Source organism: Sturnira hondurensis, unplaced genomic scaffold (genome assembly GCF_014824575.4).
Source record: "Sturnira hondurensis isolate 20B ecotype Veracruz unplaced genomic scaffold, ASM1482457v3 Scaffold0020237, whole genome shotgun sequence".
NCBI lineage: Eukaryota > Metazoa > Chordata > Mammalia > Chiroptera > Phyllostomidae > Sturnira > Sturnira hondurensis.
Window position 1 is genome coordinate 10,748,464 of NW_028092868.1, and position 25,910 is coordinate 10,774,373.

The 25,910-nt window shown below is 45.9% G+C and overlaps 1 protein-coding gene across 2 annotated transcripts; it reads right to left on the reverse strand.

The window, feature by feature from the left end:
* Positions 1–559: 559 nt before the first annotated feature.
* On the reverse strand, positions 560–25,495 carry SLC16A14 (solute carrier family 16 member 14). 2 transcript variants are annotated; one of them, XM_037029248.1, is made up of 5 exons: positions 25,404–25,495; positions 20,248–20,519; positions 14,323–14,466; positions 8,137–9,114; positions 560–1,747 (listed from the first exon to the last, which is right to left on the reverse strand). In XM_037029248.1, exons 2-5 carry the CDS (start codon positions 20,504–20,506, stop codon positions 1,596–1,598), a joined length of 1,533 nt encoding a protein of 510 aa, XP_036885143.1. In that variant the 5' UTR covers positions 20,507–20,519; positions 25,404–25,495; the 3' UTR covers positions 560–1,595. The 2 variants fall into 2 exon arrangements, with proteins under 2 accessions (XP_036885143.1, XP_036885144.1); XM_037029249.1 differs by lacking the exon at positions 14,323–14,466.
* Between the last annotated feature and the right edge of the window lie 415 nt (positions 25,496–25,910).

Genomic DNA, 25,910 nt, shown 5'->3' on the forward strand with positions numbered 1-25,910 from the left:
TAAAATTAGGCCTGGGGTAACATTCTGTGATTCTAATTCTAATTACTAGTACCATTCCTGCATCTAACTACCAAGGATAACAGAATGGTCTGTACTCACTTTAGATAGATTTGACCCAAGACACTGGCAAAGGATTTTTGTGTGTGATGAGCAAATTGTGAGTAGAAATTTAAACAGTTCTAAAATATGTGTAAACAAGTAAGGCAGCCAGAAATTTCAAAATGATTCTGGGAAGAACATTCTGCAGTCTGAAAAATGTTTGGCTTAGAAAAATAGAGATCTCAGATAAAGGAAGAGCATTATTTGATGTCCTTGATCACAGTTATCTTCTGTGACCAAGAGACTATTTTTAAAACTGTGTGGAGCTGGGGCCCGGGACAGGGGCTATTTGCTACCCTACTCCAATGCCAGGTGCCAGGGGCCTAGACCAAGGCCATTCCATCATTACCCTCACAACCTCATACTCTCACGTTCTGGGTTTGTAACACACTTTACAAATGATTTAACCACCAACTTCACATCAACCTGCAATTAGTTCTGTCTTGTATTTATTTTGTTTAGTTCTCTCTTTCTCATGCCCTTTATTTAGGGCACGAGAAACTCAGGGAAAAAATTTTTATGGGCCCCAGACTGTGCTCATAAACGAAGAGGCCAAGGACATGAATAAAAGTGCTTGAATTATAGCCCTTGATTGCTGTGAGGACAAATGCAACTTTCACTAAGGAAACTGTTATCCAGGCTCTGTCTTATGACACGGTGTGTCAGTGGAGACTATCGAATCAGGGTTGATGGCAAATGCTTTTCTTAGAGGAATACTGAGAAACTGTACTCCCTAGCTGCAGAATTCGCTCATAAAAATATAATTTTTCCTTTAATTGTACTACATGTATTACCTTTGAAATTAGAGCCTGTGTTCATTTTACAGTGGGAGATGAAGAGCTCCCTGTAACAATTAATTTCTGAGGTGTAGCCATACTCTTGTGCTTAACACCCATTTATCCGTGAGCTTTCCAGAAGTGTTTAGACACTCTACCGAGTACAGGCACACCTCAGAGACGCTGCAAGTTCAGTTCCAGAAATACTGCAGTTCCGCTGCGGCAAAGCAAGTATCGCAAAGGAGGGAGCTGTAATCTTTTGGCTGGCTGAGGGTCTTGCCTTCAACTTGTAAAAAATACAACATCCATGAGGAGCAATAAAGTGAAGCACAAAAAAACGAGGTCTGCCTACAGTTGCACTGAAAATCTGTTGTTCCTTGTCTCTGTTTTGAAGAGCTGTGTCTAACACCCTAGTCCCAGTGGTTGATGAGAGAGAAGAGTTTTTATAAGGGCGATTCTACCAATTATCATTAGGCTGTCTTTGGAGGGCACTGTCGTCTTCCAAACGTGTGAAGTCCTGAATCCCGTTCAGCGCTGCTTCTCCCCAAGAGGAAGAAGGCCGTGCTGCTCTCGAGGGAAGCAATGACAATGGCTTTACAAGTGACAGTGCCAGCTGCTGTACAAAGCGCTTTCCCATGATTTGTCATCAGCCCCTCACAGCGACCAGGTGAGGTAGGCATAAGAACCACGAAGAAATCTCACGTGAAACGTAACGGGGCTCTACGCACGGGCACCACCCATGGACTTCTTCCTGGATTGTTTTATAATTTGAATACACGGTTGAATGAGTAGAAATAATATTCCTACCAGGTAAAGTAAACCACACACATAGAAGGAAAAATCATATTTTTGTGTGATGTCGTAGATCCAACCTACAAAATGAAAAAAAGAATACATTCAGTGTAACATAGTTGATAAACTGAAGTCAAGAACACAAACCAAGCATCCTTTGCGACTGTAAATATCTGTTTCATTTACTGCTATGTCATTTAATGCCTAAAATGTTCCCTTTAGTCATTTGTAAGTCCGGGCTGTATAAACCCGAGCTGCTAGTGCCTAAGGAAGACTGCAAGCATCTTTTAAGCCATGAGGACACTTGTTAAGGCATTGGAACAGCAGCCTGCGGACTCCCAGTGAGAACCTTCTGGCTCACCGCCCTCCGGGTAATTCTGGGGCAGGCACAAGGCCAGCAACGAAAAGTGAATCTCATGATTTTCCATGTGAAAACAAATCTTCTCCTATAGCCTCAGAACCCTTTCGAAACCGATTCTAGTGCGTTTCAGAAGAGAGGTGGGGCGGCAGGCACGGGACCCGCAGTCATTCTGAAATGCATGAGGGCAGACATCTGTGCCAGAGAGAGTTAACTCTCCCAGGCTTTAAAAAATTCATATTTACAGCTGCAAAACTTTATGTTTGCAAACTTTTAAATGGCCAAAGAGATAGCCTTGTATGCTGACTAAACGATCAGTTCTTTTGAAATAATACTCTAATATTATAATCTAATATATGATAATCTTACTGGGCACTCTGTGAAATATCACTATATTTCTTGGATTCTAAAGTACCATGAATTACCCGATTCATCCCTATGTTATGTGTCAATAAGAAAGAAAGATCCTTGTCAATTAAAATATGACTCAGTGTTTTTAGGACTTTGTAAATGCATTCCAACTGCAGAGATATTAAAATGTGGAAAAAAGTCTCAGAAACCATGAAATAGGATGTTTCTTTCCCTTCTGTGATTAATTCTAAGAATCAGTTACATGCCAGGATCCCCACATAGCCAATTATGCAAACTGAGAGGATTAAGCCACACACAAGAATTTTATTTATGGTAAAAATGTAAATGTAAGCATTCACTTTTTTCCATTCAAAATGCATTAATCAGAAAAGGCATAAGAAAAAGCTAAGTGCTTAATGACCACACATAGCACCCCATGCCACTTCAAAAAGATCTTTTCAAAACTATCTCCCTGGCAGATGAATGCATAAATGCATCTTACCCGCCTCCCGCCAGCCCACAGCTGCACAAAGCAACCACTAAAGGGGCACCAGCAACTGCGACTTCCTGGGGCTTGTCTCCGTCTCCGCGTGCTGGGTCCGGCGCACAATTCAAGTGCCTGGACCGGTCACAGCAGTCAGAAAGAAAAACAAAGACACTGCGCAGCACTAAAAAGTTGTAATTTTTTAACCACCCCAAAGCTATGAATTCCAGATATACTTTAGAAGTTAACCGAGTTTGTTGCTTGATATTTAAAAAAAAACAATGAAATATCAGACTCTTTCGATGTGGCTTAGTAAAATGTTCTGCCTTTTCCTAATCTCCAATGTGAGACAAGGGGAGCAAAACAGATTAGACACAATCTGAAAATAACGATTCTGCCTCTGAACTGGATCAGAAAGGCACGCTGACAAAAACACACCCGGCTTTTGGTCAGGGTCACCGGTTGGTGACCGTGGACTACTGGGAATTACAATGAACGAGTGAGTCACTGGCAGATAACACAGAGAGGTCTGTACGGGTAGCAGAGCTTATGCACGCACGGCGGGGCTACCCGTAGGAGACCATTTACCGACAGGAACCGCAAGCAAGGTTTTCACACTCCACTCACCCCAGAGGAAAGCTGACCTTGCTATTTCAACAGTTAATAGTCTCACTTTTCATGTGATCAAGTGACCGGGTAGAAATGATGTCTCTAAATAACAGACCACAGAGAGCCGAAAAGAGCTGAGCCCACCATTGCTGCTTAGCAGGGACCTCAAAATAGGAGAAAACCCTGACTGGCTGGAAAATGAATTTGTGATCAGTTTAGATTATTTACTTTTTGTCTGAGTGGTGGATCTAAGCTCCAGGGCTCTGTGATGGGGTCCCTGTCCCCCACTCTCGACCTTGAGCATAAGCCATATTTAATATTTTGAAGTTTTGAACGTATTTCTCTTGGCTCCTCATGTGCACATGCACTGTTCTCCCTCCTGGGGGGATAATAACCAAGGCCATCGCCCTCAGAACCTCTAGCACCCCCTTCCCACCACACCATGCTCCCTCATCTCTGCAGACTGCAGAGAATGTCTGCTAAGTACATGACACCTTGTTATAGCCTCAAACTGAACTAAGTCTATTTTAATATCTGGCATTTCCCCCCTAAAAGTATAAATGTTTGAACAGCCTCTCCACACCCGCCTAGTTGTTAAAAGTAACTCAGACATTAATTTCTTTAAAAGCACACCCAACCTCACCAAACAACTTAATGATACAAATTGGAGGAGTAATCTCCAATTTTATGTTACATTAACCCCACAGGTTTCTCCAGCCTGCCTTTAGGATTTATTTTTAAGTGACTCTGGACGCTTTGATGTTTCTTTGGCGCTTTCAGTTTGAGGTCAAGCCAGTTTCAAGTCAGAGGCAAAGCAGGTCAGGGACATGACCCTTGACCACATACGTGCTTTGACGCAGCAGCTGTGGACGAAACTCTTCAGAGCCCCGACAAGGGGCTGGGACAAGCTGCCCACCTCATCCTTCCTAACCACCTTCCCCAACAGGTCTGATCTCGGTTCCTTGGTTTGCAGCCTGGGATCCTTGGCAACCCTGGCCCAACCATCAGTCTGGTTCCCCATGCTATTGCGTTCCCTTTTCATCTGAGTCTGTCAAGTGATGAGTGAGGGACAGCTGTTTTCTCTTATCTATTAAATGTGTCCCAGCTCTTGGTGAAAACATCGCAAATTGCTATCAGGGTGTGACAGTTCATGCGGGTGGAGGAAATACGTGCAGATTCTTGGTCAGTCAAACGTGGTGGCCAAGTTGTATTGTATTTTACTGTAGAAACATCTAGAAAAGTCTATATTGTTACCATAGTTTTCAAGAAGACCAGAATGCCAAGAAATATTATAAGTGAGTGAGAGCAAGAAGTTCATGCTGCTGAGTGGCATGGTTGAAGCATCGTTCAATAGTTTTGATTGTACATTTTTCTCCTTAGTGGAACTGTGATTGCCTGACCCGCTCCTGAACCGCACCAGAATTTTGATGCCAGCAGAAACTGCTTTGAAAAGCGAAACACACATTCATTTCTAGACCCTTTAAGAAATGAAAAACGTGATGAGAAGAGTAATTTACCTTGGAGCAAACCCAGCCAGGAAACCCTTCCCAGCCCACCTGGAACTTCTGGTGAGACGGCAATGGGGTTACTGAGTCGCTCACACTGCCAGTCACTTCTGAACTACAATGCATGACAGTGGGGCTTGCATCCCATCGCGGTGCTAGGCCCTTGGCCTGGAAAGTTGACGAATCAGGCCCAACGCGGTTACCCAGTGATGTGCTCGGTGTTCCTTAGTGCGTGGGTTCAGTGGAAGGAACAAACGAAAAGAAGCAGAGTCCTCTTTAGGCTACTGGCCCAGAGATGCACCTCAGTCCCCACAGCAGCACCCATAGAAGGTTCTGGACCGTTAACACAATGGTATCTACCATCTGGTGACTCACACTCAGCTGGAGTCCACTTCCAGAGAGGAACCTTGAAGCAGGCTGAGACAACGCCTGACGACTGAGGCCTGGGTATAACTAACTCCCCTCCTTCTAACATCTTCTAGGTGTAAGTCCTTCTCCTCCACTGAAGAAAGTGCACTAGAATGCAAATGAGTGAGATGGACATGATCACAGGAATGGGACAAGGAAGCCACACCGGCCAACTCTGGTGCTTCAGTCAACATTGACTGTGAATCTTATGTTGCACCTCACAGCTGTGTTGTGATGCTGCTCTTGAAATCTGGTGGATCAGTATAAAGATATCCCCAGACTGACCATTCGAAGCAGAATGTACCCCTGGATCATGCGGAGAACCATCAATCACAGACTCCATTTCCTCTCACAATATATGTGAAGGACCTCCAACAAGAGGAAGAGTGAGCTATGATAACACCTCATCCCCTTAATAAATATTTCAGTGTAACATCTCTGGAAGGTACCATTGTTTGACTGATCCAACACCCAATTCCAATTCTTTTTTCTTTTTCTTCTTGTACAGAAGCTGGAAGAAAAATACTTCCAGTGGAAGTCTGCTAGGACTGTTTTTCCCTCCTTCCTCATTCCTGTTTAAATGAGGATGTTGTGGTGACCACGAAGCAGCTCTTGTGTGACCATGAGGTCACTAGCCTGAACCAACGGCTAAGAGGATCTTGGAGAGACTGCCCCAATATCCTCTAGTCCCTGGACTCTAGATTTCTGGTTAAGTAACACAAAACTCTGTTTAAGCTACCGTTGGCAAGGTGTTCTCTCTGCCAAATGCACCCCTAACTGATAGAGAATTCTACACAATGAGACCAGTGAGCAAGTTCAGACTACAGAGCTGCCAATAGAGTTTGCTGCGCTGCTATAGTTACTCACTGTCACCGAAAAATACTGCACGTGCATCTCTGTGCACAGGCAGAGAAGAGGAGCAGCACGATCCAGGAGACCCCATATGTAGCCCCTGGGTTTCTTAACACGATTCTTGGGCCTTGACCTTAGTCAGCCAACGGCCAGTGCTGTTTGCTGTATGGGCAAAATCCATGACGTATTGAAGTCCAGATTCTAAAAGGGACCTAAAAACAGCTGTGTTGACATAAGCCTCCACTGGTGGGTTCCTAGGACGGGCAATGACTGTAGGATATGTAGGGAGATGGGGAAGGAAGAGGCAGGGAGGGCTTTGTCCTGCACCCATGGGTTCCCTCATCCACTGGGAAGAGGTATCCCCTTCAGGGAATGTGAGACTAAAGCGCCAAAAGGGGCCAGGTGAGCAGGGAGGGGGTGGGGCATCCGAACAGGTGAGGCTCCACCAGGTTGTCTGAAAGCACTGCTTAAAACTTTTGGCAGCTCTGACAGTCACCACCAGCCCCGGCCTGGTCACCCTGATAGCCATCTCCAGACATCACCTTGATGTTGCCATGTGGACCCAGTCCCTGCCTTCAGTCCTCAGACAGAGGGTAAACCCTGTCACCTTTACCCAGTACCTAGCCTCTTGGGGACTGAGTTGACTTGCCCAATGCCAATGTGCCACAAAGTTTAAACCCTCCCCATGGAGGGTTCAGAGAGGCGCTTGGCCTGACACGGGACTCCTCGGTGCCAGTGACTTCTGGTGTGCCCACTGCAAGAAGGAGACTCTCTGTTGAACTGGGGTGAGTACATGTGAGTACCCGGATGTCTGCCATCTAGGCCCCGGATAGGAGAATGCTCCCCCTCCTGGAGTGCTCAAGCCCTGATCCCCAGACTCTGTGAATGCTACCTCACATGGCAAAAGGGACTTTACCGCTGTGATTATGTTAAAGACTTTGAGACGGGGGATTATCCTGGATTGCCTGGTGGACACAATGCAGTGAGGGGTGTGTTTACGGGTAAAAGGAGCAGGCGGGAGAATCAGAGCCAGAAGGAGAGGAGACGATGCTGGCTGCTGGCTTAGACGCCGGAGGAAGGGGCCAGGAGCCACAAAAGCAGGCAGCCTCCAGAAGCTGTAAAAGGCAAGGAAACGGATTCCTCCTCAGTCCCACCAACACTTTGACGTTAGCCATTGTGATCCAGTTTGAAGTCCAAGACTTCAAAGCAATACAGATTTATGACCTCCCTGACCCCTAGAACTGTAAGGTCATAAATCTGTATTGCTCTGAGCCACCTAGTTCAAGGCAATCTGTTACAGCAGCAATAGAAAATTACTTCCAGGGCTGGATCCAGCCGTAGCTGTGTTCGGTTGGATTTCCAGTCTTTTGAAAATCTAGAAATGGCACTAAGAGTCCAGAGTCTTAGTTTCTCTTGGGGGACCCCCTCTAACAACAGAAGATCCAGTAAGAGTTGTCCGTATTTCTTGGTGATAGAAAGAAGCCAGAGATGGGCAGAGGTGCCTCCTTCTATCCTGCTGGGCGCCCTGCACTATCCCAGTCCCTGTCCACTTCACCTCCGGCAGCTCACCCAGTAGACAAGGATCAAAACTTCATGTGCACTCACGGACATGGACAACAGTGTGGTGATCATGGGGAGGGGCCTATAAGGGGGCTAACTGGTCATGGAAAAAAAGACAACACAAAAATTTAAAAAAGTCCATGTCCCTTCTACACAAAAGAATGGCCTTGAACTTGCTAAAAGTTATGAGTGAGAAATTGGAGGGGCACGAGTGGTAAGCAAAAAGGAGCATGAACACAAAGGGAAACTTCCTTTGTGCCTACCTTGGACTTCATAACATCCAGGAGAGCATAGCCTAACGACCCACATGCACACTAAGCTTTAAAACCTTGTCTGGGTTACCTGCAAACGGTGGTCCCAGCAGCGCAGAGATGCCGTTAGCACAGATGATGATGCCATAGGCATTGGCGAGGTGCTCAATGCCCACCAAGTCTTCAGTCACGACGGGCATTAGGGAGAAGTAGCCGCTGGAAAAGCCTATCAGTGCGCAGACGACTGCCAGGCCCGCGTACGTGTGCATCAGTGGCAGGATGAAGATACTGAGCACGAGGGTGAAGTTGGCCATGAGAAAGACGTTCCAGACGCTGATGCAAGGGGAGTCCGCCACGATGCCCAGGATCACCTTCCCAAAGATATGGACTATTGCTATAATCGAAGTCAGAGGAAAAACGTCATTTTGCTCGGATAAATTATACAAATTGACTATCTCAGGGAGGTGAATGAAAGGGACGACGAAGCTGCTGTACGCAAACAAAGCCCAGAAAATAAAAGCTACAAATACTCTGTTAGTAAAGAGCGAGGCTGCCCCAAAATAGCCGGAGTACCAGTCCTGGAAGCCCTTCCGCACCCTCATGGTCAGCTGGCTCACCGTCTTCAGCACCCGAAAGGCACACATGTTCTTCCTGTGACCTGTCTCCTCTTGGCACGCCTGGCCTGCAAGCTCACTGAGGGTCTCCTCGGGCCCAGGGTTGCCCTCCTTCTCATCTGCCCTGCCCTGCTGTCCATCTGTCTTGACAGATTCAGTGGAGTGAGCAGGGATGATCTGCAGATCTCGACCTGCTGGGTCCTTTTCATCCTTCCCAGGAGCCAGGGGCCTCATGAGCGCCCCACAAACACACAGGTTTAAGGAGATGGCGCCTTGAATGATCATTGCGTTCCGCCAGCCATACTCCGCACACAGGTACTTCAGCAAGACCGTCATGAGGAAGGTGCCGAAACCTGTCCCGGTGGTGCTGAGGCCCTGGGCAAGGGCGCGCCTCTTCTGGAAGTACCTGCCCACCATGACCACGGCCGGCAGGTAGGCCATCCCACTCCCAAAGCCTGCGTGGTTGAAAGGGAAAGAAGAAGCACAAGGCACAACATGAATGGCCACATCCACACTTGGCAGCATTTGGAGATTAAAGAAAAAACCAAACCCACCCTGACTGGTGTAGCTCAGTAGATGGAGCACGGGCCTGCAAAACAAAGGGTCATGGGTTTGATTCCCAGTCCAGGGCACATGCCTGGGTTGTGGGCCAGGTCTCTAGTGGGGGGGTGCATGAAAGGCAACCACATATTGATGTTTCTCTCTCTCTTTTTCTCCCTCCCTTCCCCGCTCTCTAAAAATAAATAAATAATTAAAAAAAAAACAGATAATAATGATTGTAAAAAAGCAGCTTGGCGGGTAAGCACCATGGCCGCAAGTTTCTAGCCCATCAGTTCCCCCAACAGGCTTTGCAGTATAGGTTACTCCAAAAATGGAATGAGTTCCATTTTCATACCAGAATGTAAGCTTCAGGGCTGGGCTGTTACTCCACTGCCACCCCTGGTACACTCCCCTTATGCTCCCCTTACTGACCAGAACAGGGTCAGGCCGTGTGCGCTTAGTGATTTGCTGAAAGAATGAATGGCTTCTGGGGCCTCTAGTGTCAGGGCCAAGTGCATTAAGTACCCAGGAAAGCATTTAGGTACAAGGGATGAAGATCCCCTCCAGGCAATTTGCAGATGCCTCAGGAAGGGACCAATTTGTTCACACATTAATTGGAAGAATAAAAGGAGTTGTCGTGTGCCCATCGATGTACATCCTCCAAGTCAAAACCACCTGACACTTATTTGTATCTCTGACTTTGAACTGGACCTTTCTTAGAAAACAGGCGCTGTTTGTGATTTGCGCTGGCAAAATTAAAATGCTGGTGGGGGGTGTTTGTGTTGGATCCTGCAGTTTTAGGAACTCTTGGTACTTTTCCCCCAGTTTTGCTGTGGACCTAAAACTGCTCTACACTGAAAAATAAATGAGAAGACTTCTAGTCAAAGTGGCGGCATAGGCAGCCATGGCCTGCCTCTTCACACGACCACATCAAAATTACAACTAAAATATAGAACCACCATCACTGACAACTGTCAGAAATTGAGTTCAATGGAAAACCTATGGAACTAAAGGAACCACATCCATCCAGACTGGTAAGAGGGGTGCAGATGCAGAATAGGCTGGCTCCAGACCCACATATGGTAGATAAAAATTTGGGAGGGACATCTCAGGAGCAAGGAGTCCCAGCCCCACACCAGGAACCCGGGGCCAGGGTTCCAGTGCCAAGAAGGTAAGTCCCCAAAACTTCTGGCTACAAAAACCGGCGGGGATTGAGTGGGTGGAAGAAATTTCTGGAGCCCCAAGCAATTCCTCCTAAATAACCCACACAGAGACTTGCTCAGACTCACTCCCTCTGAGCTCCAGCACCGGAGTAGCAGCTTGAAAGGCACCAGTGATATACAGGGAAAAACGGGGGGTGTCTGGCATCAAGGCGAGCAGAGACCATTGTCCCTTTTTTGAGCACCTCTCCCTGCCACAGCCACACCCCTCCCTCCCTGCCACCAGCTTGAGTGGGCAAGCTGGTGCCATATCCAAGACTCCACCAACAAGGCTAACACAGTTTGACACCTTGAAAATCCCCAGAGACTCTACTCCACCCAATTTATGGGCCCACCCAAGCTGCTTTTCCATAAGAATGGCTGGTCTCAGCTCCTGCTGCACAACTTCCTAAATCCTCCCAAACAAGCAACAGCCAGCCTCAGTGAGTCTGAGACCCCACCCTAGTGACAGCCAGCCTGGATTCACAGCTTGGCTCCACCTGGGAATCTCCAAGCCCAGCACAAGTAGCAGCTATCTCAGATTGCTTTATAGCTCGGACAGGGTGTTCCTGGGCAAAGCACAGTCCCTGGTGGATGACCTTGGCCTATACCACCTGGGAAACCCCAAAGTCAGTGCACCCAGTGGACAGCTACAGACCATACTGGAGCACCACCACCCTGCCCCTGCACAGCCGATTCTCCATGGAGTTTGGTGGTAAGTGGTCACAGCCAATCCTTGCAGCTGACTGGCCTGGATAAATCCCTCCCACTGATCTACCAACAGCAACCAAGGCTCGACTACAGGAGGAGAATATACTCAGCCCACACGAAGGGTGGGCACCTCTAGCATCCAGATCAGGTGATGGGGGTGCTGTGCCACTGGACCCTACAGGACACGTACTACATTAGGTCACACTACCAAGACACGGACTCAAAGCAGCTCCACTTAATACATAGAACCAAACACAGGGAGGCTACCAAAATGAGGAGACAAAGGAACATGGCCCTAATGAAAGAACAAATTGACACTTCAGAAAAAGAGCTAAACAAAGTGGAGGTAAGCAATCTATCAGATACAGGGTTCAAAACACTGGTTATAAGGATGCTCAAGGAACTTAGTGAGGACCTCAGCAGCACAAAAAAGATTCAGTCAGAAATGAAGGATACACTAATTGAAATAAAGAACAATTTACAGGGAAACAACAGTAGAGTAGATTAAGCTGAGAATCAAATCAATGATTTGGAACATAAGGAACCAAAAAACAAGCAATCAGAACAAGAACAAAAAAAAGATTCCAAAAAAATGAGGATACTATAAGCAGCCTCTGGGACAACTTCAAGAGGTCTACTATTTGCATTATAGGGGTGCCAGAAGAAGAGAAAGAGCAAGATATTGGAAATCTATTTGAAAAAATGATGAAAGAAACTTCCCTTGCAGAATGAAATAAAGTTCTATGGGAAGATAAATGGTCACATTTTAAAACAATAGCTACCTCTTTCATACAAGATTAATTTTATACTTCTATGGTTACGGTACAAAAAACTCAGCTGCAAAATAAGTGTATCAGTGGCTATTTTGGAAAACAATTTTTTGTTAAAGAACCAAGAAATTCTTTGATATTAAATATTGTGGCACAGAATTATTGCTCTCCTCCATAATATTTTGAAGCAAATCCTGAACATATCATTTCATGTGCAAACACATTTAGTATGAATCTCTAAATATTGATTATGATTAAACAACATAATCCTATCATTATCTGAAAAAAAATGAACAATTCCTTAACATTGTGAAGTATCTAGAAGGCGTTCAAATTTCCATGTCTCACAAATGGCTATATTTTTTAAAAACCTGTTTGTTCAAACAGGTCTACCCATCGAGATCTGTTGATTTGTACCTTAAGCCCTTTCCTTAATCGGCACGGTTATTACATGAACTTGATAGGGCTGGACTTGGGACGGATATTCGGCTCAAGTCCACAGGTCAGTCAAAGTCCTGCTATGCCCAGCTCCGAGCAGGACCCTGAGCCGTCCTGCACCACGCTCAGGTTTAGAGGAGGGACTTACAGCCTGATCAGCAGGTGGGGGAAGGAGGCCCAGAGGGGAGAGAAAACCTTGTGGTCTGGGTCAGCGGGTCAGCGTGGTGGGGGAGAAGGTGGCTTGGGAGGCAGGCTTAAGACAACGGAGCACTGGCAACACTGAAGAAACTTGTCCAGACTCCCTTGGCTAAGTAAGATTGCTCAAGCAGCCCTGGCTGGTGTGGCTCAGTGGATTGAGCTCGGGCCTGTGAAGCAAAGGATTGCAGTTTGATTCCCAGTCAGGGCACATGCCTGGGTTGCAGGCCAGTTCCCAGTGGGGGACACATGAGAGGCAACCACACCTTGATATTTCTCTCCCTCTCTCCTTCCCTTCCTCTCTCTGAAAAAAAAAAAAAAAGATTGCTCATGCAGACATTAATTTTCCACCTACCAGAGAGCACTCCCTGCAATTTTAATTGCCTAGGTTTTAAAAGATAAAAGATACAAACAAACTGCCTGAAATGCTTTGAAGAATGAAGAAGGATATCAACAAAGTTTCTTTCAAACATAAATTGTACAGTGATATAAATATCTATCAATCACATGCCTTTTGCAGTAGATTTTTGCATGTTACCTTTTTCTTTTCTATTAAAAGGGGGTGAGATTGCCAATCGGTATCAACATGCCCCACTAATGACAGCATAACTGCAGTTTGCATGTAGAATCTAACTGATTTAGCGAAATCCTCCACTTACCTATATACGTTTGTGGGGGAAGTGGGGGAATTTATTTTCGGAGCCTTTCTCTAAGTTTCTCCTGTATAAAAAGTGGGAGCAATAAAATGTCTCAAGAAATACTTTCCTTTAACCAGCCTCCTCATTTTCTACTTCCTTCAATACATAAACATTCATTGAATACATAAGTGAATGAATGAATGAATATAGAGATAGTTGAGAGATAGAGATAGAAATACAATGTGGTTAGACCATTTAAACAAATAGTCTAACCACAGGAATCTCTAGATAGTGAGAATAAGTGTCAAGTCCTGGGTGTTGGGACTTGGGAATAGTGAACGTAACCAAACACCACGGATTGAGTTCACAGGGGGGCCCGTGTGTCTTCCCAGAGACCCCATTGGGTCTCCTAGTCTCAGTGGAAGGGGTGTTTATCTCCTTACCTATCGTGCGGAAATCCTGCACCTGCTCTAGTCACTGGACTGTTTACAGGAAAAGTTTCTTAAACATTCTGTACTCAAAAAAATTAAGTCGGGCTGGATGTGGTTCACCGAAGGACAATTATACAAGTAAGAAACGACTTATCTGTGTGAATTCTGCTACCTGTTGATAAAGGAAATGACGGTGGGGCAGGTATTGGTCAGAACGGATATGCCAACCGCGCTGCCTGGCAGCTAATTTTTACCTCTTCACTGGGACGGCCACTAACTGTGCTCCAGATTTGTTTCTCTCTACGTGTGGGTGGGTTTTGTTGCTGGCTCATTAATTTGAACAGGGCTGAAGGAGAAAATGACTATTCCATGATTCATGCTCAATTCTGCAATTATTAAATGAGAGAATATTATTAATTTCCTTAATTTTCACCTACATCTGTATTTTTACCCTCCTTTTCTTGTTCCTTATAAGAGAAAGGATAGCACACAGACCCAGGGATGGAAAATGTAATTAAACTCTATTAGTGAGGCCACGTACAGTTGTTAGGTTGTTCTGCCACACTTAAGGCACATCGAGTGTATTAAAAAGTATTTCCTGGAGGATAAAATGGGGCTGGAGTGGAGAACACAGAAGGACAAAGCATTCTCATCGGTCTCTTTTCTGTGCAATAAAATTCGTTGCCAAAATGCCCGGTCGAAACATTTAAAGTCAAGTTACAATAAAAATGATATGCTTACCAGCTGTCACTCCAAAGGTAATAAAGAGGTAATGAACGTTCGCAGCGTAGGCACTCAACACCCAGCCGAGCGAGTTCACGAGCCCCCCGATGATCGCTGTCCGGCGGCAGCCACAGGTGTTAATGAACAAGCCGATGAAAGGCCCTGCCACGGAACACGGACAAAGGGATCAACTAAAAGCCTTTGATTTTCCTGCTTGCTTAGTAAATCTTCATGTGATGACAAAGAAGAAAACATTAGAGCTGCTAAATAAAACACACCAAAAAAACCCCCCCATTGCTTTATTTCTTTTTCTTCTTTTTTTTTTTTTTCAGCAAGAGAAAATAACCAAGTTTAATACATACGTCTGTATGGGATCTTGCATACATGAGAGAGTCAGAGACCCCACCTGCATGGGAAGGTCAGAGACAGAGAGGGGGATCCAGGTTTATGAGACATTCTGAGCTGGAGATGAGGTAGTGCACCTTGGGGGCTTCTGAGCATCAAAATCCCATTGTTTTATGTGCAAAAAGCTGTTTGCATGCAAGGATGGATTTTAATCATTTCACTGGACAGCACAAGTTCCAGGTTTTCAAGGAAGATAGACTTAAAATAAATAGACGAATTGGCTTATTCTCTTGTCTAAAACAGAAGTCTTAAATTAGTGGTCTAGGGGCTCCATTTCGCCTGTCAGTGTGTTTTGTTTATCCTAACCAATGTTTTAAAAATGTTCTGGATCATTTATCACATTCAAAAATTAAGAGAATTTATGTCTTGGCCGGTAGGTTAGAGTTGAGTTGGTTATAGTGTTGTCTTGATAACGCCAAGGTTGCGGGTTCAATCCCCAGTTAGGGTATATATGAGACTCAACCAGGGAATGCATGGATGGGTGGAACAACAAATCAATGTTTCTCTCTTTTTCTCACTCTAAAAAATCAATAAAAAATTAAGAGAATTCAAGAAAAGTTCACTGGCAACACAGAGTATCTTCCCATACAGCCCAAATAAGCTGGAGTTGGGCAGAAGCTGACTCCTTTGGCGGCATCACACCCTTCCGGTTTGCCACAGTCTCCACCCTTCCCTTTAGTCTTCTTATACCTGGCCTCTTGCCCTCATTTACGTTATTTGTTTGGCCTCTATACACACTTCAGTTTTTGATTCCAGGCCTAAAGGGAGTATAGGAAGGGGGTTCTCAGGGCTCCTATGCTTCAGGCAAGGACCCAATCGCCTGTTTTTATGAGGATACCCAGATGCAAACCAAGCTGAAAAGGACTCACTGGACCTATCACACTTGCACATTTATGACACTATGTGGGGAATTCAGGAATATATACTTGGTTATGCAAGATGTCCCAGCACTCATGGCAGTACAGTAAGTATTACATGGCCCATATTCTGGTTGCTTACGTTACTATGACGCCCTAGCTTTTGTCAACCCTCCTTGCTTTCTTCCTGATTTTGTGGTAATTTCTGATGCCACTGAAGCCTAATGCTTGCCTGTGATCAGTGATTTCTTGTCTACATAGCAATCCAGATTTTAGCAATGCAGTACGAGGCTGTACTCAACATTCAGTAAGATGGTGCGTTTTAAACATGATCTTATTTTTTTACCATTATTACTTAACACAGTCATGAAACCCTATATTCAAGTGGGATTATTTCAGGTGAAAAACCTGTTGACCTCTAAGGAATTTCCCCTTCGAGCCCAAACTAAAAAGTATCCTGTAAAGTTCTAACAATATTCATGCGCATATTTCGGTACACAATCAGCTAAGAGTGTGTTTGTTTGTTTGTCTGATCTTCTTTTTGGTCTAATCCTAAAGATTATGAAGGTACAGACTAATTCATTATCGAACTCTGTCTCATTACAGATAATAATTCAGTAGAAAAACCTCTTAGAAAAGATTTAACATAGTAAACATATTCTAGATAAATATCCCCTTATGGGTATTATAAAATAAGTACATCATACAAATATAGCAAACACATTGATAAACACCCAAGGGAATTATTGGGGACAACTGAAATTCAGAAACCGTAAATATATCTCTTTGATTTCTTTGCAAATATTTGTATTTTTCTAAATCCATGGTTACTTCACTACTCACATCTGGAACGAATGGATAAAAAAGAAAAACAAAACCACCTGACTCATGGCTTTGCTATTAACGGGCCTTTTAGGATATGAAAGGCCAACGGGTCCCAGCGCAGGAGCGCGCACCACATAGTTTCCGTATTACGGGAAGGCCCAGAAGCAAGCACTTCTGCAGGCTCAGGAAACACCCATTAAGGAAGCAGTGGAAGAGAAAAGGGGCGAAATTCCCAAGTGCAGATATTCATGTCTGCAAGGATATTACACATCAAAAAGAAAGCTTGGATCGCTCTACTGGGACGAACACTAGTTGGAAATGATGTCTGGCGTTCACAGGCTCCCGCCCCGTTCACGCTGGGGCTCAGTCACTTGTGATTCGCAGACGGGCAAATTCAGCCCCAGAAATGCCGTGACTCCTCCACAGTGACAAACTACAGATGCGCCAGGAGAAAGGGAGTCAGGCCCAAGCTTTCTGACTGTTTTGTTCTCTAGCCATTTTTCACGGATGGTCAGCAGCATCTCCGAGCTTGAAATAGTATTTCAACACAACGAAGAGAACTCCCCACGCAGTCTCAGGAGAGGGGGAAGATAAGAATGGATACAGCCCTCTGGCGAAGGTTCCCACTTTGTGGAGGAATTCAGTGCTTTGGAATGAGGTCATACTCATTTTCAGATTCTCTCTTCTTCAGAGGAAAATCTGAATCTCAGCCCATTCCCCACGTAATAAAGCGTGAAGTTGTGAGGGAGCACCCTGAGGAAGTCGTCATTTCTTGCCCATCCCAGCATCTGGTAGGTTGAAAACAGCTCAGGTGAGGAGAGAAACAAGCTGGGGTGAGCCTCGGCATATGGTCGTGGATGACATTAGCTCCTCGAACTCCTGGTCTCCTGGGGTAACGTGCTCTCCTGGCATAAGGCATTAGGAAGCTTGAAATCAGTGCCTCTCTCTGCCTTGGCTCAGTGTTGGAGTCACTTAGGGCCTTTAAAAAAACACCCTCCCTCTCCCTCAAATCCTGATGCTTGGGTCTCATCCCACGAGATTCTAATGTAAGGGTCCAGGTGCAGCCCTGGCATCGTGGTTATCAAAAGCAGCCAGGGGCCTCTGATGTACAGCCGGCATTGACACCCACTGGTCTAAATCTTCTTAGCAAGTCAGTGGCCTTTTGCAGCTCATAAACTCCCATTTCCCCCAACCACAAGGCTGCCACGAGAATTATTTCGAAAGCCATCACAAAGGCTGCTGTCCATCCAGCTAAGGTGTTAAAAATCGTTAGAAATTAGAACCATCTGCAGGAAACTGGCTAAGTCCATGCCAGCGAAAGATGAAATTATTGAATTTCCCATGTGCAACTCACCGCCCAAGAGAGAGATGGCTTTCAAGCCTGTAACATAATTCACAGATTTTTTTAAAATTTAAAGGAGGAACTTGATTGTTCTCACAATGATTGGATGATAAAAACAATTTCTATCTATTCACTTCAAACATATGCTCAGCTCTCATTCCATGTAGCGGCAGGCAGTGTGGTAGAGTGGACACCGTTTTGAAGTTCAATGGACCAGGTTTAACGTCGGTCCCACGCTTACTAGCAAGTTACGGGATGTCCCCGAGTGTTGCACGTTCTTCCTGTCAGATGGAGAGGATGGTCTGGCCTCTGGTATTGCTGAAGGATCACATGAGCTCATGCACACAATATGTGCTGGGTATGTAGTAAGTGCTAAATAAAGGGTGCTGTTCTTAGTGGCTTCGGGCTCGGAAAAGCACTCAACACATCTGCAGCCCCCCTGTTCCAAGTAGCTTGAGACAGTGAACAGCTATTTAGGGTCATGATAGATAGAATACAAGACCTTTCCTATGTAGCTATGAACTTGTCGTGCTACGGTCTCTGAGTCCTAGAATGAAGGAGGTTTTCAGGCACCTGGAGAACAGTTAGTCTGCCATTGGAAATCCCACTGTCTGGGACTCAGAGGCTCCGGGCTCTCAAACAGAGTCCCGAATACACAGTTACCTCCCAATTAAACGAAGATGGCCATTGTGTTGCAGTGTCATTACGAGTTAGGCGTTCTTCTCTGGGGGATCACCTTCAAAACCACATCCAGGCATTTCAGGACTAGTTTCCATCGTTTAAGACAGCCTATCAGATGGTTTGGAAAATGTTGAGACATTTCGTGCCCTGGCCTTCTGCGGAGTCTTCTCTTTTGTTGTTGCAAACATGCCCTTCCTAAACGGGATCTGTAAGTACTTTGTTCTACCCTTAACATTTTACTTTTAAAAAAGTAAAAAAAAAAAAAAACCCTCAAAAAACAAAAATGGGATTTTAAGTATTCTAGAAGAGTTTGCTTTTACTGAGTCATTGAGAAGGCAGACTTACATCCAACACAAATCCAGTATGTTTCTACACCACAGTAAGCCTGCCTGCGTGTCTCATAAGGCTAACAGTGCCAGTTTTAACAAGGCCAGTGCAGGGTTGGAGGAGCCAGGTCCTTAATGTTACAGGCAAAAACGATTTCTCAGCATTTCTCTCCCACATATAACGACGCCCTTATTTAATTTTAAAACTTGAGTAGTATTGATTCCCTTTGATAAACACACACACCCCACCCACATCTTGGGAAATAATACTTTGTCCTTGTTTTCGGTCGTTAGCACTATCGTTTGGATGATCCAAAATAACATGCCTGAATGCCAGCCAAGATCAACAAATCCCTGAGTGGGATCCAAGCAACCACTTGCTGATGCAGAAATCACCGGAAAGTCACAGACTCCCATCAAACACACATATGCTTGTCATACACATACTCTTACAAAACCAGAAGAAGATTTGAGGCCATTATGTTTCCAGTAAAAACTGCAAGTACTTTAAATAAAAAAATATTCACATAAAATTATGGCTGTTATTTTCAAGTGAAGCAAGTGAACACTGGGGCATAATGGTATATTGTTGAGAGAATTAAATAAAATTAAATGAGATAATGTAAAGGAAAGCACCTGGTATACAACTACTTATTGACAGTAAAAGCTGTTTAGTTCCCAAAGTGAAACACTTTAGCCATAATAACATTACATTTACAATAACCTTCTGCTTTAGTATTTCCAACTGGATAAGAATTGGTTTCATAGACTTCTATGCGGGCAGGCTTAACTAGAATATGCAAGAATATTCTTGTTAACTTTTCTTAAAAGTTCAATAGATTTTAATAGTTTAATAGATTTTCCAATAACATATGCCCAATATTTCAAATTGAAACGTTAGAATTCTTATATAAGATTATTAGTTGACTACTGACAGTGATTTCTTGAAAATGTTTATCTTTTAGAAATATTCCTAAGTGTTAAATAAATATTTGTAATGATATATAATTGTGTTATAACATTTAAGAAACAGAGTTGGGGGCAAAAGGGACTTTTAAAAATGATCAATGTAAATAATATGGCACATGTTTATAATATTCAAAGAGCAACATCACACCACAGGACAAATATTATATGAATCCAGTTTAATATTAATCCAACAATAATCCAGGACTGGAGGTACTCAGAGTAATCAAATTCAGAGACAGAAAGTAGAACGGTAGTGACCAGAGGCTGGGGCGGGAAGTTCCTGTTTAATGGGCACAGAGTTTCAGTTTGGGAAGAAAGTTCTGGAAATCAATGGTGGCGATGAATGTACTCAATAGCACTGAACTATCTACCTAGGAATGGTTAAAATGGTAAACTTTATGTCATACATATTTTACCGTAATAAAAAAAACAGTAACATCACTAACATTATTGTTTCAACAATACAAAACATTCATCACCGTGGGGAACTGTCATTCTATAATTATTCAATTTTACAACAGGTCACGGGTGAACATACCCACGATCAAGGTGATGCCCATGCTGAGGGAGCTGACCCAGGCGGTCAGACCGCGGCTCTGGTGGAATTCTTCGAGCCACTCCACGTTGAGGACCCCCAGGGCCATCTGGGAGCCCATGATGAGGATGTGCACAAAGAAGGAGGACAGGACCACCATCCAGGCCCATCCGCCATCGATATCCGGGTGGGGTTTAAGTGTCTTCTTATCTTTGGGGTCATCTTCAAAGTCGTACCCAATATCTTCATGACTTGTATACATTTTCCAAGATTTCCTGAAATGCATATGGCAAATCATTTCATTCAATATCAAAGCAAAAAGGAAGTCCCCTTCTCTGGACACCTCTACCTGGTCCTAACCAAAGTGATCCCATCCTCATATTGGAACATCAGGTGAGTCCTTGTCAGTACAGAGATTTGGGGACACGTCTGTTTCTTGGGACCAAGTACTTTCATGAAACGTGTCTAACCTTTAATGTCACCCTATATGCAACTGAAAAGAGAAGGACAAATAAAACCATGATTATTACTGACCATTACACATGATTATTCCTGAAAAGTCATTTTGAGGCAGTGGAGGACAGTGGTGTAAAAAACGACCCCAGATACGGGACGTGTCTCAGTCGTGTTCTGATGTGACAGAGAGGACAGAGAAGCAGACTTTGGTGAGCTGCAAGGTGCTCGCCGCCTCTTTCTGTATACCCCTGAGCTAACCGTTTTTACCTTTTTGAAAATTATGTGGCCTGCAAAACCTACAACAGCCTCTGACCGTTTGTGTAAGGGAAAGCCTGCTCATCTGTGGACCACAGCACTGGTTCTGGTTAAGAGTTTGCCGGGGAGATGGGTGCCGGGGAACCAGGGATGTCTGTGGAAGAGCAATTGAGTGGATCTATCTTGGGGTTCATCTTGATTTTTCCTGTCTCATACCTTGTTCTCATCATTATTTTTGTCTTTCAAATAGTTCTATCTCCTAAATAGGGGTCCAGTTCTCAACAGCTACACTTCCTGCCCAGAGTGCTACTCTCTGCCAGGGTCCTCTTCCACCTCCCCACTCTCCGGACTGCTAGGAGTGATAAAAGGCTATCCTGCCATGTAATTTTGCCACCTTGGTCAAGTTATCTTTAAGATCAAACCCCCTCCCCCCCCCCCCCGCTCCCAACCTTGGGATGGTGGCCCAGGGCTAGTTCTATGCTCTGGCTGCAGCCAGGTTCTCCTCCTGCATATCTGCCCCCCATCTGGTCCCTCTTCCTGTTCCGCCAACTACTGCCCGCTGCTTCCAGCCCTGTGAACTCCTGCAGCTCCTTACACTAGGCACAGCCTCTTTTTAAGCTTTTAAGCATGACCTTCTCTTCCTCCCTTTTTTGGGAACATACTTCTCTCCTTCTAACCTCCTGGTCCTCTTCTGCTCATCCCTTAAAATACAACGAAATTATAATAGTGAACCTTGAAATAGTAAGAAAAATCCCCGGCAAACACGTCAAATATCCAACATTAGATACAGCAGGTGTTAAATGAATCAGTCATGGCATAGCCAGGCAACGCAAGTCCACCATCAAAAACCAAACCCCTCCAAACTCTAAGACATGGAAAGTACGAATCACACGTGGGGGCTGCAAAATGGGCAGATGTCATGATCCCTTTGTTGTTGTTAAAATATGTCTCCATCGGGCCCTGGCTGGTATAGCTCAGAGGATTGAGCGCGGGCCTGTGAACCACACGATCGTGGTTCGATTCCCAGTCAAGGGCACATGCCTGGGTTGCAGGTCAGTTCCCGGTACCCGGCAGGGGACGCACAAAAGGAAACCATACATTGATATTTCTCTCCCTCTCTCCTTCCCTTCCCCTCTAAAGATAAATAAATAAAATCTTTAAAAAATATATGTCTCCATCGGCAAGAAGACTGGAGTGAAACAAAGAAAAATGTTGATGGACATTATTTTTGGATGATGGTCTTACCAGTAATTTTTGCTCCTTTTTATTGATCTCATTGGTTTAAAAGTCTAAATAAACATATATTAACTTTATATATAAATAAAGGTCTCTTTATCTTTTAAACACTGTCTGGATCAGCTTCTTGTCTCCAATAGATTTGTAGTAAATTGTAAAAGACGGAGGAAAAAGAAGAAAAATCATTAACCCAAGGGCCACTTCCCTTGGGACATCTGGTTGGGCTCCAGGTGTGTGTGTGTGTCTGCTACCACCCTCCGCTTCCCCAAGGAGAGAACAGCCTTCCCAGGGGTAGAAAGGGCTGGGGCCACCCTTTCTCTCCAAAGCTCCCAGCCCAGAAAATTGCTGCACTGTCAGAAGGGCCGGGAGGGTGAACCTCGAAAGGGTTCAGAGGCTGTTTGGTGGTTGTCCTCCCTCCGTCCCTGCTAGCTGTACATAGAATCCCAAGAAGCCAGAAAGAGCAGCTGGACAACAGGGCGCCCAGCCTACATAAGTGATAATAACATCATTTACAACCAGTGGGATAATGCTCAGCTCTGTTTCCTAAGATAAAACAACACAACTTAGCATTTTCCTCAAGTCCATCTACATTTAAGAAAGACTTTGAAATAATAATACAAATGTATAGTGTTTCAACCCGTGAGTGAATATAGAATTTTCTTAAGCAATGTGAGGAACTCTCCAGTCTTACTGGACTATTTGTTTTATGGGTGTAGAGATGTGGTTGCCATTGAACTACTCTTGACTTTTCCAGTTTATTTGGTCATAAATAAAGGACGTTGACTAACATTTAATGGACCAGTTTTATTCAAGAGGCACAGCCGTGCATGGAGAAGAGCGTTGTCAGATGGAGAGCACTGTTGAGGATGAAGGTAGGTAAAGGAAGTTCTCCCAGGTCCTCAGGAGGTCCCTGAGGGACCAGAGCCACCTGCATTCCACACCTAAATTTCTCTAAAAGTAATTCCTGTTTTGATGAATCACAGTCAACTTATTGTCCAACCAGGTTCACCAAAAAAACAAGTCAACAGAAGAATACGTTTCTATCCGCCCCACCCCAAGTTTGCTTATAGGGTGTTAGCTTTCCCATAATTATGAGATAGAAGAGAATTGTTTGTGCATCACGAGCCTCCTGGGTGCACCTGGAGAGGGAGGGCGAATTAGGAGAAGGCTCTGGAGCTCTCTGGCCCAGGCACCAAGTCTTTCTCTACCATAAAGGCTCCAAGCTCCCCACAGCCCTTTCCACGTCCTGACACACATGTAAAAGAAAAATATGCACGTGGCACACTGGGGTAAATCGAGGCAGTGAGGGTGGGGCTTCCGCTAAGGGTCAATCTGTAAAATGTTACCCATTCTAGGCTCACGGGTTGGAAGCTCAGCGTATAACATCAGAGTCTCCAGCTGAAGAAAGTGAAAGAAGGAAATGGAAAGATTATGGGTTCATTGTCCCCAAATGTGAGTTCATGAACGGCAACACAGGATTCATAAACGGGGGAAATTAGCAACACATGCAGGCTACGAAATGGAGGTCAGTGTCTCCTGGAGTGTATGCGACATTAAAACGGAATTAAATCTCCACAGCTGTTACCGAAGTGAGTTTCATAAACAAGTTGTTCATTTTTAATTTGGCTACAGTGGTTATGTGCGCATGTGGTGAGCTCATTATAAATAAGAAGCAAAGAGGAAAGTGCCAAGTTAGAACTACAACGAAAATCTCCAAAGGTGGGCAGGGCGTGTTGTTGGCAGCAGGTTCTTCATTAGATCCAAGTGTGTGGCGGGCGCACCTTTAACCTGGCTCTGTAGAAACTCTGGACCTGGTTGACCAGGAACTGTTGGGCCTCTAGAGGGCGCACTTAAGGCCAAAGCGCTGAAGAAGATGGAGCAGCCAAGGATGGCGCTGAGCTTGTGTAGAGAAGACAGCGCAGGAGAAACCGGGAACCCCAGCTGGGGACAACTGAGCATGTAAAATGCCTTCTATGAGTCAGGCACTGTGTTGGGTGGCTTGTCCACAACGATCCCGTCCAGATGGTATTAATGTTCCATTTCACAGTTAAGGAAACTGAGGCTATTGGTTAAAACAAGGGCAATGAAGTTCAAAGAGGTCAAACTAAGCTAGCAGGTAATGGAGCCAAAATTGGAACCCAGGCCTGATAGATTCCAAAGCTTATTTTGCAACCCCACTCCTTATCCTAACCGTCCCCCTCCCCAAACTAAATCACAAAGAAGCCAGAGAAGGGGAAAAGGAATCGTGCTAATCCCCACTAATAACCCTCACTCATCCTTCCTTGCTAATGAGCCTGAATCAACTTTTCCGAGGAAAGAAAACAGCTTAACTGCTAGGCAGGGTTGAGCTCCTAAAACAGCGTCAACTGCTTGGGCGGCGTTTGGCCCCGAAATGGCCGTCCCAGGTCCCTCGCCCCATTTTAGTCCCTCCTTTCCTCCCTGGGAGCCTAGATCCAAACCGCTATGGGAGCGGGGAGCGGGCGCGTGTGTGTGGATGTCCAGCGTCTGCACGCCATGGGCAGGATCCGGCCTCGGCGATCCTCTCCGAGCTCCCACCCGCCGCCCCGGCCGCCCTCCGGGGTACTCCATTTCCCCGGCTCCGGGGAAACCCGAGATCCCCCACTCCCTGGCAACCCGCGTCCCCCCGTGCGCTCGGAACCCGCCAGCTCCGCAGGGCGGATCGCAGTACCCGTAGCCTGTACGGGGAGGCGTCCCGCACCCCCGAATGTCCCCTAGCCTCAGCCTCTGGTCTCCCCTCTCCGCTCCGTGACTGGCTGGTTCGAGTCCCAAACTGGGGCTGTGAGAGAAGGCGGGAAGCGCGGCCGGGCGCCGGGAAGAGCGCGCCCCTCCGGCCCCGCGGGGGTTCAAAGAGGCGCCGTGTCCCTGGAGGACGCGCGCCAGGCCCTAGCCTGCCGGGGAGCGAGGCGCGCATCCTCTTGCTCCGCCCTGGACAGCGGTTACCCTGCCCGACCCGAGGTGGTCTCGCTTGCAGCTCGGGAGCCACACGACGGGCGGCCTGGGCACTACCACTGTTCCTCGGAGCAGCTCCGCCCTCGACCCCGGGGCAGCCTTCTCCGACCCTGCCCTGGGTTTGCACTACCCCTTCCCAAGGGTCCCCGGGGTGCAGCGACCACCCACAGTCCCCAACTCCAAGGAGCCTCCAGAGCTCCATCTCCCGGGCCCGCTGCCCCGCGCGGCCTCGGGATACTCACCGCCCAAGGCGCGCGGGGCTGCGGCCTCACTGGGCTCCTGGCCGGGATCCCTGAACTTGCTGTTTTCCTCGGAGCCCCCTGAGCGGCTGGCCGTAGAAATGTGTTGCAATGTCGCCTATCATCCTGGATTTGCTGGTGCCTGCTGCTCGGCGTTCTGCCCTGCTCCGTGCGCTCGGTGCCGGGCTTCGGGCTCCCCGGCCGCTTGATGCCGGGTCAGGTGAGCGTCCGGGAGAGCTTTGAGCTCCAGGCCTCAGTACGCGTGTCTTTAAAAGGGGTCCGTTCGGAGGTGGCCCGGACCTAACCTGAGCTCCCTCCCAATCAGTGCGATTTCAAATCGCCAGGCTCCTTCATTCCTGTACCGGCTAATTCTGGTTTGGCAGAAAAAAAATTACAGTCACCTCACGTGCACACTCTTGTGGCCAGTCGTAGTTTATAGCTTTGGCTGAGATTCGCTAATGCTCTCTGTACATTTTTAACTGAAGGCGAGAGCCTGAAACCGAACTCAGG

What these genes read in the sequence shown, in the direction of transcription:
- SLC16A14 (XM_037029248.1), bottom strand. Translation starts at nt 20,506, where the DNA reads ATGTATACAAGTCATGAAGATATTGGGTACGACTTTGAAGATGACCCC. An exon ending in GGGCATCACCTTGATCGTGG is followed by an intron (nt 14,467 to 20,247) that starts GTATGTTCACCC and finishes GTTCCGTGGCAG; the next exon opens with GGCCTTTCATCGGCTTGTTC. An exon ending in TACCTTTGGAGTGACAGCTG is followed by an intron (nt 9,115 to 14,322) that starts GTAAGCATATCA and finishes TCAACCACGCAG; the next exon opens with GCTTTGGGAGTGGGATGGCC.